Genomic DNA, 15,866 nt, shown 5'->3' with positions numbered 1-15,866 from the left:
CACAGTGAACAGTAGTTGGGTTTCATTGTCCAGTTGGAGTAAACATAGATGTTTGATAAAGTAAAACTTTGTGATTCCTACAATGTGATCTTTTTGCAGTTGTGCTGTGTGCCAATTTTCTAATAAAGACAATTCTAAGTTTTGCGATATTTATGCAGTCATAAAATACAACACTTTGTTGTTGTTTTCTTTAGAGAAATGAAGCCATCTTCTTAACTTTGATCTATCAAATTCTTGCAAAACCCCATACAAAATAAAAAACTCAGGAAGAAATTAAATGGTTGAGTAGATTCATATGGAACAAAGATAAACTTTACTTTTTTGTCATAAAATGTTCATAAGTCCACATTCAAAGGTCACACATACAAGATGAATCATCTCAACTCTTATGAGCTACCCATCATTTCATTTTAAGTTATCTCTTAAAGTACATATAAAATGTACTGAAATAAACTGTGAAAAACTGGCCTCCCGGACTGCTTCTAAAGAAATATGTAAAATGTTCATGACCTTTCTTATTCCGATGTTAAACAGTAAAACAATGTTACTTTTCTCAAATTACAAGCTCAATGGTCTAACCTCTGCCAGGTTCTTTTTAATCCTCAAGGTTTAGCCTGACCATTTGCTGCACAATCCACCCTCTACTCTATGCCATCTACCTCTTTTCTTTGAGCAACTGAGCAGAAAACAGCACCTTCTCTGGAAATATGAGGGACTATAAAATGGGAAAAAATTGGAGTCGCAGATTGAGTTTGACCTCCTGCCTGTGTCATTTTAAAGACATGGATGAGAAATCTGCAAGAATAAAACTTGTTCACATGAATTAGATATTTCTAGATATGGTGACACTGAAAAACACACATCTGTAATTAAGATTATTAATTACTAGCTGTTAAATATTTAAATTAAATATGAGGACTTATGACAGGGTAAAAGTAATAATTTCCTCAGATTTTAGCTCAGCTTCTGTAACAAAGTATTTGTGATTTCTCATTGTGTGCGATACAAATTCATTTTATTGGGTTTAATTTGTAACCTTTTGGGGTTTGTGGCCACAGACCTCATTCTTTTTTCTATATTACGATTTATTTGCCACCTGAAGGTGGAGCCTCTCTTGCTGGACTGATTTCCTCACGTTAAGCTCATGGGCTAATCAAGTCACAGCATACAAAGACCAGCGGGACCTCAGTTACTTCCAGATTACCCGTCTCTTGCTACAGTAACCTGGTGCTCCTTACTTCTTATTTCTATATGAACATTTCCCCCTGCTGTTCTACTACCACTTTCCTGAGATTTACCTCCAGCCAGCAAAGAAGCTGATCCCCTATCCCTGCAACACCCACGAGTCCTGCACTAATCTAGTCTGTGTCTCCTTCTTACCCCAACTTACCTGCCTTTTAGCTCAGTAGTAGACTGCAAGATCATTAAGTATCAACATCAACAACAATTAACTTTCAATTTGATAATCAGTTACCCGTAGTCCCCAATAACCTTTACCTCAAGTACAGAGAATATGGATGTTAGATTTTACAATTTTAACAATTTCATTAAATATTGTCACTGATCACTATTGGAACAATGTTTTTTTGTCTTACCGGGTGGTGCTCCACAATTCATACTCTAAAAACATTTCCAACAGCTATTTCCAGGATAACAAGCAGAAGTAATCAATTAGAAAAGTAAACTCTAAGTATTTAGAGGAAATTTCAAAATGACCTCACACTTGAAACCTTTGAAAGCATTGGAGAGTGCACTCAGGGTGTGTACTGTAGAGTCTGAAACAAGACCTTTTGTGTGAAATTCTTAAAATATATAAAAATACAAGTCTTTCAATTGATCCAGTCTTAAGTGAGAAAAGTGTTTTTTTATATTTTCCTGTGAACCTGTTAAAGCGTGATTAAGGTGATTAAGCTGTTTTTTTTTCTTTAGCATCTTTGCCATCTACTATTTAATGTCAATATTATCTTTGAACCCGTTATGCTTGTGCTTAATTTTGGGTACTGTTATGCTTTTCATAAGAAACTACCACCTGAGAGAAAAGTGGTACTTGCCGAATTCAACGCAATCCTGGAGGTTTTCGACTTTCGTAGTAGAAGTTTACTCTCGAATTATTTAACTTTTTATTCAGTATTTGTTTCCCTTCATGTGGATTGACTTAGACTTTCAAGTTTCAAAAATATGTTTTGAAATGTCAACTTGAAATGTGAAAACGGGAATCCCAGATAGATGCCATGGTAATTACCATCATTATGGAAATGAGGAACTTATTAGTATTTTGTGCCAGCTCTCTTCAGGTGAGGAAAGATTATTTCTTGATGCTGCCATTCCTGTAAAGACTTTATTGTTTTCTTTTATTTTCAACGTGGAACAATAGAAAGAAGAATACAACAGAAGGTTTGTTTCATTGTCAGGGAAAGCTGTGTGATATTTAGTAGGAGCAGTGAGGGAATTAATTAACATTTGGGTGTTCTATTCTTAGCAGTGAAATTACAAATCACATGGTCAAGTCAACATTCAGATTCTTGACAGATCTCTGCTTGTGTGATCTAAAAGCATGAAGCAGAATAATGAGACATAGTACAACCTACTACTCATTGAGAGAGTCTCTTTCTCATAAAAAGGTCATGTCTCAGATTTTAAAAGTAAACAACCAAGATATTAAACTCCTCTATGATATACATTCCCAGTCTAGACACATTTTATTGGAAAATGCTTCAGGGTCTAGATACCATTAATTTATACTGTGTGTGAATTGTCCTTTATTTACAGTTTTATATTCAATTTACAACACTAAACAATTTAATGCACTGAACAGAGAGTATCTGCTTATATTCAGATAGAAGGAACCTTTTTTACTTTTTGATATTCACATGTTTGATTAATGCATTTGGCCGTTATGTATGTATTTACACATAACATTGCTTGGCCAGCATCAAAATGAGTACCACAATTGTTTGTTATAAAAATGAGTCTTTCTGCCTAAGGACAATTTTCAGAGAAAAACGCTACGTGTGAAACTGTTAATTGTTTTTAGCAATCAGAACTAAATTCACACATACTTATAGGTTGCTACATGGCTGAAACAGTATGCTTATGAAATCCAATCTTTTTTAACCACTGTTTTCTAAAGTTGAACACTAAATTTGGAGAAAATAATGGCAGTCTGAATAATTTTCTTTGAGAGGTAGAGCCAGTTAATCTTTTGTTCCTTTGTTTCCTTTTGTTTGATATATGGAGATTTTTTTTCATGGTGGGTTGTGTTTTGTTTCTGGTTTGTTCTCGTTTCTAGTTTTTGTGTGTCAATTTCTCAGATCTCTGTTAGTTCCTGTTTTGTATTCAGTTTTTTCCAGCCTGTCATAGTCCTGCTACCCTCACAGTTGTCAAGTATCCAATAAATTGACTCCCACTTGTATCCTATTCCAATGATCACTTCCTTCAGTATTTAGTTCATTCAGTACATGTTAAATTCTTTAGTCATTCTCCATGTCTCTGGGGCTGGTCTTTTGCATTTGCCTCATTTGGGTCTTGTTTCTGCCTTGAACTCAGTTTTATAAGTGTTCATTATCGACTGCAGGGTGGACATTAATAACACTTAATTCTTTTGATTAGCACTTTGGAGGTTTGCTAAATCTGAAAACATTTAGCACTTTTTGCTTCCCCTAAGTGACTTTTTGTAAATTCTAAAGCACAAATTTAATTGGCTGCTTTCTAAAGTTTCAGTTAAATAAAGTTCAACATTTGTTCTGATCTATTTATAGAATTAAGAAAACTTCAAGTGAATGTTTATATTCCTGCTCTGATTTTGAAGGCGGTGAAAATTGTTTACACTGTAAAGACATTTCTGTTCTGCTCTTTCCTCTCCTCAAGTTCACTTTTTTATACCACAAAAAAATTTGATTTCAAACAAGAAATGTACAGTAACAAACTAAAACATGGTTGGGAGAGAACAAGATATGAACATATATAAAATATCTGGGCATTATACTCAGAATGAATCGATGTAGAACTACAACCTGTAGTTCAACAGTAAACACATTATGTCTTGATTACTTTCTGATTGAAGAACTGCCTTATTCAATTAGATAAAATCAGCAACAGAGTTAGCAATACCCAACAGCCATGAAACGGCTCAAAGTCAGTCTTCAAGTGCCAGTATCTTGAAGACTGACTTTACTGCCATGGCATACAGTAGATGCCAATGTTCTGCAGAGTCCTGCTAATGAGCAATTATTTGATCCAGGTGTGTTGTATCATTGAGGAAACTAAAACATGTTCTTGAAGACTGACTTTGGACACCCTTGTGTAGGTGGCGTAAATATACATATTTTATGAACAAATATTGAAAAGTAACTTAACAACTAACGCATATCATTGACTTTCTTTTGAAGTTAGGAAATTCCACCTTCACCCTTTACTTACACTTTGCCATTTCAATGTTTCCGACTTTTTCACCGTAAGCTAAATAAACTTGACACTTGCGCTGCATGTGTGAAATGTCAACCGCCCCTGATGTGGTCAGATGAGTGAGCAGACTCTCTTGTCCGTCTCTCCTTTCACCACGGACGGATATATGGAGCGGCTGAGCGCGGCTCTGATTGGCCGTACAGGAACGCGCTCCCAGAAGGCGCATCAGCCGCTCTCCTCTTGTCATTTCTGCTCATACGACTCACATGCCCGTGAACTCCACTGGGCTCAGTGCGCGCATCTCTGCTCCAACTTCAAACCGGTCCCGTCAGCTTACTGAAAAGCAGTCGGCTTTCACGATGGATGCTTCTGTTTATGATATCATACTGGGGGAGCTCGAGGAGCTGAACTGTAGTTTGATAGAGCATTTTCAAGACACTTTTTATGAAAACGCTTCATTGGCTCTGCTGAGCGCTGATGGTAAGATGGATATGTTTTGTTTTTCTTTTCTTCAGATTTTTCTTGTGTTATTGCACCTTGAAAATACCTAACAGTTTCATTTTTTTTGTTTTGTATATGTTGCCCTATCCTAAGGTTTATATTGCAATGTCACTACTGATGAGATTGGAACCTGCTGGCCGCGGAGTAGCACTGGCAGGATTGTGGAGAGACCGTGCCCTGCTTACATCAACGGAGTAAAGTACAACACAACGAGTAAGATATTTTAATAATAATAATAACAGCAAAAGTTTGAAAAATAGTTTATTTATTAAAAATAATTTAAAATTAAAAGTGGGCTTTTTTTTTTAAGTGATAATCAATTTACATAAAAATAGGTCTGGAGTAAATGCTGATTATTGCCAAACGTCCTGATTTCATGTAACTGGATCCACCAGTTTGCTGATTTACCACTGGCTCTTTTTAGAAATTTTTCATTTGTTGTAGGTTCATTTGACAAAAACCTTTTCTTGTTTCACTGACCCTCCTTCTGTTCTGATGTAAAGCACAACTGACGGTAACCTATTACTCCTGCTGTTGTTGAAACAGCTACTTGAAAGATATTTTTTTCATGCAACTTTAAAGGGCAATTATTGATAAAAACAAAAAAGTTAATTGTAAATCCCAATTTCTCAAAGTGTAAAAGTATTTATACCTCTTCTCACATTTTGTCATGTTACAGCTCTGAACTTCAGCACTTTTCATTGGGATTTTTGTGACTGTCCATCATAAAATATAACATGATTCTAAAAAGCAAGACGATTATATTTGGCTTTGAAGATAATTAAAAATTGTAGTGCGTGTTTGTCTTTAGTCACCTTAAAATTATAATTTTCCAAAACCGCAGTCTGCAATAGTTACATCTGTGAATCTTTGGAGCTGTTTTTCTGCTCATCAAGGCATCAACATGGTTACTTATTCATCTCTTGAAAAATAGTTTAAGATCATATTAAATGAAGACCATCTATGTTCACCAATTTTCATGTCTTACCACCTGGGGTCTCAAGCTGCAAGTAATTTACAATGAGTCTTAAGTCTTAAGTCTTCAAACTCTTATGCAGTTTTTAGGTTTTTCACTTAATAATTGCATTGAATGTCCCAACAGAATGACACTAAAAGTACCATAAATGATTAATTTTTTAGATCTATTTTTTGGCAATAAATTGAAAAACATAATCTTTTTGTTAAATCATTTTTCAAAAAAATTGCAATCCTTGCAAACATTTATTTCATTATATAACCTAAAAATAAAATTAGTTCTTGATCATAAATAACACATTTTGTATTGTATATAGTTATCAAATAAGTCATCTTTTCTTTAATAGTCATGAAACATTTGGGGTTAAAAATTTGTTGAAGTTAGATGTATTAAACACAAAAATAGCTCTTTGGACTGTAAAGGCTCCTGATCCCTGCAATAGACCCTTCGTTTTTGACTGGTTCATTCTTTCACATGACTACCGTTTAACCATTACTGTATATTGAACTCTAGCTGTACTTAGGGCTGTTGTCATGCTGGATGCTGAACCCTGTCCCAAGTCTCTTACAGTATTAAAAATGTTTTCATTGAGAATTACCCTGTATTTTACTCCATCTATTTTCTCCGCTTCCCTGTCCCAGTTTAAGAAAAACATGCTGCTGCTGCTATTTTTCAGTGTGTGGATTTTGTGTGGAGCTTGACATGGACGGTTCTAGACAGGTGCCGACAGGGCCACTGCCTCTGTAGAACTAGTCCTGCCCCCTTTTTTACATAAGGTGTTACACTTTTAGCTACATTTCTATTGAAATAAGACTAACAGTTTTCATCTGTTAGGTAAGGAGTCTGCAACCTGCAACCCCAGAGCAGCATGTGGCTGTTTGGAATAGTGGCTCATTTAATGCATATATGCTTTGTACTGTTTTACATTCTTTGGCCTCACTTTGTTAAAGTTGGACTAGAACCACCACTGATTGATATGCAGTGTCAGCTTTGCCAAATACGTTGACTGGAGTAAAAAGGAGCAACTCAAATTTAAACTATAAAAAGCGAGGTAAAAAATTATAACTATAGGAAAGTCCGCACTTTGCTAATTGCATATGAATGAGGGACTTTTGACCTGATTATGTAAAACGCTCTGTTGTCAGCACAAATAATCGCAACAATGCAATGATGTTACACATTTTACCAACCGAATTAGGAATTAGAGATAACGAGTTCTTCATGGGCCACTGCTCTGACGAATAAATGGAAGCACTAAAATACTTTAAGTAAGTTGACCTAATAAAGGTCAAAATGGAAGTAAAAGCAGTCCCATGCTTTCAGCACAATATCAAATCTGACAGCTAAAAGGCCACATCTTATGTGTGTGAATCTCAGCTGTAATATGAGTTTGTTAAAATCAACAACATATGCCAAGTGGGTGGTGTTTATTTGCAGGCTTGTAAACTCAATTGGCTAATAGCATTTGTAGCAGCTGAGAACAGCCTCTCTGAGCACAGACACTGTCATATTATGCAACGCCTGTACCAATTATGAGACCCACAAAACCATTAGCTCAACTTTACAAAATAACAACACTCCTGTACTGTTCCAAAAATGTAATGTTTCCTGTTAGGTCCTGGACCTACATAGTGGCTTTAACAAAGCCACTATGTAATTCCAGATTGACCAACATTAAAGGAAAAAAATATATATTTGTTGTTGTATTAACAGCAGTGATGTCAGTGCTGTAGTTTATTGCTCTTCTTGTGTTCTTTTGTGTTAAGAGTTCATCCTGGCATTTATACTGCAGGAGGTAAAAGTGTGGTTGGAAATTTGAAGTTGTTTCAGGCTATTAGATCCACAGATTGCATAAGGAGGGTGGGGTGCTCTTTTGTTGAGATTGATTGTTTCGTGAAGTGGGTGTTTTGGATTATTTCTGTGGCTTTAGTCAACCAGGGCTCTGACGGCATGTTCACATACGTTTTCAAGGAGGATGAGAAACTGTAGCCAAGAAATAAGGCTATCTATCCCTGAGACTAGAAGAAAGCTGCAAACTAGCACTGTAAAACATCCACAGTTTCTTGCAAAAGTATTCAAATGCCACAATAAAATATTTTTAGCATTTTAGCAACTTATAGCACAAACTTAAATATATTTTACTGTTTATTTTTTATAGAGCATCCTAATTGTGAGGTGGAAGGACATGATTTTGATATTTAAAAAAACAAACAAACAAAATCTGTAAAGTGTGGCATGCATTAATTCCCTTTTAGTAGACTTCTACAATTTTTGCCAGTAAACTTTGCAACCGACTGCACAATGGCACAGTTACTGCATGATTCCAAGAAGATTCTGTGTCCAAATGCCTGTCAGGGCTTTTCCGTGTGAAGTTTTCATGATTTCCTGATGCATGCATTGGTTCTTTCTGAGTATGTGTAGATAAATATTAGTAGTGACGACATTATGCTGTAGGGAATCCTTTCAGCAAGGATGTGAAAGCTGGTTGGAGTTGATTGGAAGTTTGGATTGAGTTTAAATAGAGCAGCCCTTCTTCTGGCTACAAAAGGCTTTAAAGTGGAATGAAGGGTCACTTTCCAGCTGGACAGCAGCTCGGAAGATATAGCCAGAGCTACAGTAAAATGGCTGAGTTTGAAGAATAGTCATGATTTAGAATGGCACTGTCAGACATAAAACTTGCCTGAAAACTGATGTTCAAATGCTCTCCATGCAATGTGACTGAGCTTTACTTCTTTTGCAAAGAAAACTAGGAAAATACTTTTCCCTGTAGATGTTTGAAGCTGGTACATGTGTCACAAAAGCAGAAAAAGACGATTCTCCAAAGAACTGAGTCTGGTGGACTGAATACAAACACATTTTTAAATATTTTTATCAACAATAACATTTGGTCAACCATAAAAATAAGTTTAATTCACATTTAGAGTGTTTGAAAATGTTTTCTTGAACCTCATAATAATATTAGTTTGCGTTGCTTAATAAAGCTAAAATCAAAGTAGAAAACACTGAGGCTTGTAGTTGTAGCATGATAAAAAGTAAATAAAACAATTCAAGCGATATAAATACTTTTGCAAGGCACTGTATTTGCCTGACACTCAGTACTGCTAATGTTCTCCACCTTGCTAGTTCCTCGTCTGTATTGCATGACCACACTGTGTTACCTTTCAGTTCAGCGCTATTAAGTATTGCAGCCTTGAGGTCTCTTTTGAGCTTGACAAATGTCAAGGTTCCTTGCTTGCCTTGAGCAAATAGTTGTAATCTCACATAATTTCCTCTGCCACATATTTTAATGAGCCTATGCGATTGCATATTGTCCGATTAACCCAAATTATGCTCCAGCTGTTTCATTTGTTTTTAAGTCAGGATATAGTTTCCTCTGGTGATTCTCTGCTAAATTTCTCTAGTGTGGTATTAAATTCTTATTTGATTATTGCAGTCATTTGTGTTCTGTTTATTATCATGTTTTTGTGATGGTTTCACCACAAGCAACAACATATCTAATTAAAGTTTATGAAAATGATGGCAAGAGCCTAATGATGAAAGCATAATTTATTATACTAATTATGAAATAACTGTTTATTTTAAATAGATGAGTCTGTGCAGGATATGCTTGCTGTGTGTGCATGACAGCGCTGTAGGTAAAATTAATTAATTATAGTTTTTCTCGGTCGCTTTGGTACATTTCTTGAATCATCCATAACATTTGCAAAACAGTAAGTGCATTTCTCAAAACAGTTTGTACAAATGGCCAAACTCCCCAGGTTACCTTCAAAAGCCAATCTCTTACTCAAAATCCTTAGCTCATCTCTTAAAGTAAATATATGTCTATGAACATGTCAGTGCCATTGGAATGACATGTCCTTGTGTCATTGTGTACAGCAGTGTTGTATAAAGTACTGAAATCTCAGAGTCAAGTAAAAGTATAAGTACCTCTCCAAAATATGACTTTGGTAAAAGTCAAAGTCACTGACTGAAATGTTACTTGAGTTAAAGTCTTAAAGTATCTGAAACTTCTTGTACTTAAGTATGGAAATTACTGTAAAAATGGATGTACTCAAGTAATGTAATGAAAAGTACAAGTAAAAAGTAAAACAAAGCAAATGCAGTTTGAATGACATTTTTTATATTTTGGTAAACTTGTCAAATACACTTAAAATAATGTACCCAACCAAGTGCAGGCAAAATTAAACCTGCTAATAGATATACCTGCAGGCATCATTTAGTTAAGAAAATTAGGTGCTTTACCTATAGCACAAGGTTAACTTAACCTGCTTTACAACTGAACCAGCTTCTTAGTGTACCCTCCAGGACAGAAAATACAAAGTTTTTGTAAGCCTTAAGTTTTCCCTTCAAGTAAGGTCAGTGCTGAAATGAGAAAAATAAATAGTACAGAAAATGCGGCCAACATGAAGAAAAAGAGCTGTTACGATTACTCTACTTCACAAATCAGTGAATCAGTCAATGCTACAGTCAGTAGGTGGTGCACACAACTGGTCATTATGCAAAAGAAAAAAAGAATTGGGAGGGAAATGCAGCTTATTGGCATCTGTAAACCTGGTTTTGAACTTGCATGCCTTTCCTATATTCGTTAAATTTAGTCTAAATTGCTATCGCTATGGCTTCTGTCCCCCCTTGAACAGAGGAGTCTAGGTAGCCTGCTACAGTCAACATTAGGCCTAAGCTAAATACACCACGTGTGGAACTGAAACAATGCCAAACAAAGTTCATTTATGGTCAACGTTTCACAATACAGTAGTGCCTAGTGACCAAGCTATAGTTACTGAAACAGGAGGATTATAACCATTTCATAAGACGTTACCTCGATGTGTTTCTTCAAGTTGGACGGGGAGTTTTTGTAAGATAGAATTTCCACATCTTCGGGCAGGAATAACATAAACTGCATACGGTACGACGAATCTTTAACACCCACGAAAGAGTATATTGTGTTTAAATAAGGCCATGGGCTCTCATCACCAGCTGGTGGTTCCCCTGGAGCCGTGTCTGACGTAGTTGCAGTCGTTGTGGTCTCCGTCTCCTCCTCCATGTGACCGCGGCTGATTGCGAGACTTGCTTTGTGTTTAATGGGAGAAGAGAAACAGGTGTATCCTATTGGTGGTGATGAACAAGCCCAGGCTGTCATGAAGCGGTGCGAGGTGGTGAGGCAGACGCTTGAGACCCAGGTAGAAATGAAAATGATGATTTTAATGACGGGAACACAGTCCAAACAACGAGCAGCAGGCAGATGGACACGACGACTAGACATTGACAACGACAAGGACCCGACGAGGAACAAGGAACACAGGTGGAGTTAAATACATGGGCGGGTAATCACAGAAACGAGACACACCTGGGAACAATCAAGGGGAGGACAGGACAACTAAGAGACTCAAGGACACAGAAAACTCTAAATAAACACAGAAAAACACAGATCCTGACAGTACCCCCCCCTCAAGGGCGGCTACCAGACGCCCACAAAAAAAAACACAACAAGGGTGGGCGGAGGGGCGCTGGACGGGGGGCCAGAGTCCAGAAAAACAAAAAACAACCCACCATCGTGGGCGGAAACACAAGAAGGGCCAAGAGTCCATAAACAAACAAAAAACTACCCACAGGGTGGGCGGAGGCAAAGGAGGCGGGAACCACAGAGGTGGTCTGGCGGTCGTCCGCGGGAACCACGGAGGCGGTCCGGCGGCCGTCCGCGGCGCTGGAGGCGGGAACCACGGAGGCGGTCCGGCGGCCGTCCGCGGCGCTGGAGGCGGGAACCACGGAGGCGGGACCCCCGGAGGCGGTCCAGCGGCCGTCCACGGCGCTGGAGGTGGCAATGGGGAGTCCCAGGGGCCGCCCACAGACGGCGATGACGAGCCCCCCGAGGTAGGGTCTCGGTCGGAGCACAAGGGGTCTCGGTCGGAGCGCTGGAGGTCAGGGTCTCGGGTGGAACGCAGGGGGTCTCGGGAGGAACGCAGGGGGTCTCGGGAGGAACGCAGGGGGTCTCGGTCTCGGGAGGAACGCAGGGGGTCTCGGTCTCGGGAGGAACGCAGGGGGTCTCGGTCTCGGGTGCGCCGGCAGGAATGCCGGCTGGAACGGCCTCGGGTGCGCCGGCTGGAACGCCGGCTGATTCGGCCTCGGGTGCGCCGGCTGGAACGCCGGCTGATTCGGCCTCGGGTGCGCCGGCTGGAACGCCGGCTGGAACGGCCTCGGGTGCGCCGGCCGGAACGGCCTCGGGTGCGCCGGCCGGAACGGCCTCGGGTGCGCCGGCCGGAACGGCCTCGGGTGCGCCGGCCGGAACGCCGGCTGATTCGGCCTCGGGTGCGCCGGCCGGAACGCCGGCTGATTCGGCCTCGGGTGCGCCGGCCGGAACGCCGGCTGACTTGGCCGGGGGTGCGCCGACCGGAACGCCGGCTGACTTGGCCGGGGGTGCGCCGACCGGAACGCCGGCTGGAGTTGCTGGTCCCGGAACTGGAGCGGGATCTGGGCTGGCGGAGAAACTGTGCGGCTTGGGAGGCAGAGGTTCGCCAGCCATGACGGCTAGGGCCGCCTTACGCTCCCACTCTGCCTCCCTCTGCAACTCCACAAAACCCGGGTGCGGAAAGCGAGGAACCCAGTAGTCCAGCAGCAGTCCCAAGCGGATGGCGAAACCGAGGCGTCGGATGGCAGCGTACGGCTTGGCCATTGCCTCCTCGTACTCCCTGATCGTTTCAGTTAGCTCCTTTAACTCCTCTGGGTCCATGATGAAAAGTAAAAAATAGCGTGCCTCACCGTTCGGTCTGGTCGGGTCCTTCTGTCAGGAAGCGGTGCGGTGTGAGGTGGTGAGGCAGACGCTTGAGACCCAGGTAGAAATGAAAATGATGATTTTAATGACGGGAACACAGTCCAAACAACGAGCAGCAGGCAGATGGACACGACGACTAGACATTGACAACGACATACAACGACAAGGACCCGACGAGGAACAAGGAACACAGGTGGAGTTAAATACATGGGCGGGTAATCACAGAAACGAGACACACCTGGGAACAATCAAGGGGAGGACAGGACAACGAAGAGACTCAAGGACACAGAAAACTCTAAATAAACACAGAAAAACACAGATCCTGACACAGGCAAGTAGGCTACGGACTTTGTTCGGTAGCCTGCTTGCTACTTGCTAATCAGTAGGTGGGGTCAAAACACTTGCGTTTCTCTCTCGCGCTTTTTGTAACGAGTAACTAAACCACACATTGAAAATGTATCGGAGTAAAAGTATGCAATTATGTTCGGAAATATAGTGAAGTAAAAGTGAAAGTCATCAAAAATTTTCATACTCAAGGAAAGTATGAAGTACTCCAAAATATACTTAAGTAAAGTAGTGAAGTATTTTTACTTCGTTACTATACAACACTGGTGTACAGTTAAGATAGTCCAACTGCTAAGTCATGCATTGCCAATATAACATTTTACAATGGAATGATTTTTTTGATGCAAACTGTGGGTTAGGTTTTGATGACACTTGTAAATTCTAATTTGCAAGATTCATATTTAGACTTTTACTATTTGTACTATAATTTGTTCACAAACCATGCCATTGTGATACAGAAAGGAGAAAATAGTAATGCAGAGCTCAAAGTAAAAACCAAAAACAAGTATAAATGGGAACATAGGACAATCTTCTTAAGAAAACAGTTTTTGCAGTGCTGCAGGATTTACAGTGCAGTCTTCTACTCCTCCTGAAGCTCACCATGAAGTAATGTACCATGGACAGATTTGGAGAAAAAGACAACTGTGAATGTATAGAAATATTCTTCACATATTATGACAACTTCTTTTGCCATTTTATATCTAAAGACTTATTGGGTGAACTTATGCTTAAATGTTGTAAAGGATGAGACTATTCAAAAAAGACCTATATAATACATTTTAATCAACATAACATAAGTAACTGAAAATAAAGGAAAGAGCAGACAATTGGATGTAATCACTTGCATGGAGGTACAAAAGCACTTGCAGCTTGTTCAAAGAAATGGAAAACAGCTTTTTTGATGTGCACAAGTGACAAACAATTGCAAAGAATAAAACAGGACATTTAGTAAATGTAAAGACATCTCTGTGTGTGTGCAAACAGTCATTATTACTCTAGACAGTAGTAGTTCCCATTCTGCAGCACACAATGGGAACTCTTTTTAGGAGTGTTCCTTTCCCATGAAAACACCTCTTTTTCAACAGCCTACAGTATTCATGCTGTCTCTGACCCATGGCCTCAGTAAACCTAGGGGCTCTCTCTTGACACGATCCATTTCTGGTCATCATCGGTGACTTACTATCATAACAGTTCCATTTTGATGTGAGGCTTGACTGTTTGGCGCACACACATGCACACAGTCTGTGCTAAATAGTCAAATGAGGCAGGCACCATACTGGAATTATAAATTCACAGTAAACTGCAGGTATCCCTGCTATGTTTTCCCTGTTCAAACTGGGTTTAATTCATGGGCTAGGAACAACTTAAACAATCAAAGATTAAATAAAATTTTTTGGCATAAATTAGGCAGCGTTCTATTGCTGAAGAGTGGGTTAAGGGTGAAACTTTGCTCCTGACAGGTGGCATGAGTGCAGCTGTGGTTCGAATCGCCTCTTCACAGCCAGACAGTTCTCGTATTGACCCTGCTGGTTGGATTTGCCCTTTCAGTGTGCTGTCTGCATCATCAGAGTGTAATCCCCCCACAAGCTGAATGTCAATTTGGACAAAATCCAGCCCTCTGGGACCCTCCACAATGTACAGCTGTCATATGTAGAGCTTTATCAAAAAAACTTCACATTTTATAAATAATTTATTTGTAAAAATTTTGCTTTCTATTAATCTGGGTTTGACATGTACGGTAGTAAGAAAAGTGAGTTTTGAACACATGACTGCTTTTCTCTATAAGTATATTTTTAATATGTATACTGATGTGACATTCACACCAGATGTTGGTAACAACCCAGGTAATCCACCCATGCAAAAAAAATCCACCCATGCAAAAAAAGCAACAACAACAACAAAAAACCTCCCAAAAAAACAAATTAGTCCATTAATAATGCATAAGGTAGAATGGCTCTAGGAGCTGGCATTAAATATGCTTCTACAAATGCATTAGTTGTTATGGTCATTCCACTCTATCACACGTATAGTAATTAATGTTTTTATGTATCTTAGGTTGACTTGGGTTGTTATGACATTTAGTAAAATTATCTTGTCAATAGCTCCATTAAAATATTAATGAAGAAAATTTTTTGAATGTTCGGTGCTTCTATTCCACTGTCGATGTTTAATAAACGTAAAAACATAAAAAATATTTTAGCTCATCTATGATTCGAGATCCAGAAAGAAAGCCCAGAGATCCCTTTTCCCAGTGACTCTCTCCAGTTCCTTCTGGAGGATCCCTAGATGTTCCCAGGCCTGAAGGCAAGTTGAAATGGAGCATCTCAACTTGCTCCATTTCAGAAAGCAGAAATGGAGGTGCCTAGGAGATATTTTGATCAGATGCTGAAACATCAACTAGCCCCATGCAATGTGGAAGAGCAGTGGCTCTTCTGGATGATGGAGATCCTCATCCCATCTCTGAGAGTGAGCTCAGCCTCTCTGCGGAGGAAGCTCCTTCTTGCTGATTCTACACAGAATGTTTTTTTTTTTTTCATTTTTCCAAGCTTTGGCACCTGGGGCTGCATGGTGCCCAATTCAAAAAGGCTATTAAAAGCCCCTTTCACATGGGGCCACCACCTGTAGGGAGGGACATTCAGGTCAGGTGCGATGGGTGTCGAGTGCAGGCAAGGGCGGAGATCTGGGTGTGCAAATTGCCTGCCTCACAGTCTCACTCTCGTGACATACATTTTCAGCTCAGTCTCAGAATCAATTTTGCTGCATTACAGTTCCTGACATGAAATATTCAGTGAATCATTATGAAGATTTCAGAAGTGAGAGAAATTAGGCGGATTTTAAATTTTTAAAGGCTGAGGACAAGGAAAATGAATCTCA

General features: G+C 39.6%; 1 protein-coding gene across 1 annotated transcript in view; it reads left to right on the top strand.

The window, feature by feature from the left end:
- The first annotated feature begins 4,600 nt into the window (after positions 1-4,600).
- crhr2 (corticotropin releasing hormone receptor 2) overlaps positions 4,601-15,866 on the top strand; it is a 46,628-nt gene continuing 35,362 nt past the window's right edge. Inside the window, exons 1-2 of the mRNA XM_028021371.1 lie at positions 4,601-4,884; positions 4,999-5,118. Coding sequence (XP_027877172.1) covers positions 4,671-4,884; positions 4,999-5,118 — 334 coding nt within the window. The 5' untranslated portion in view covers positions 4,601-4,670. The remainder of the gene's footprint in view (positions 4,885-4,998; positions 5,119-15,866) is intronic.

The sequence above is a fragment of the Xiphophorus couchianus genome, chromosome 6 (assembly GCF_001444195.1).
Source record: "Xiphophorus couchianus chromosome 6, X_couchianus-1.0, whole genome shotgun sequence".
Classification (NCBI taxonomy): Eukaryota; Metazoa; Chordata; class Actinopteri; order Cyprinodontiformes; family Poeciliidae; genus Xiphophorus; species Xiphophorus couchianus.
This window is presented reverse-complemented; position numbering and strand designations above follow the sequence as displayed.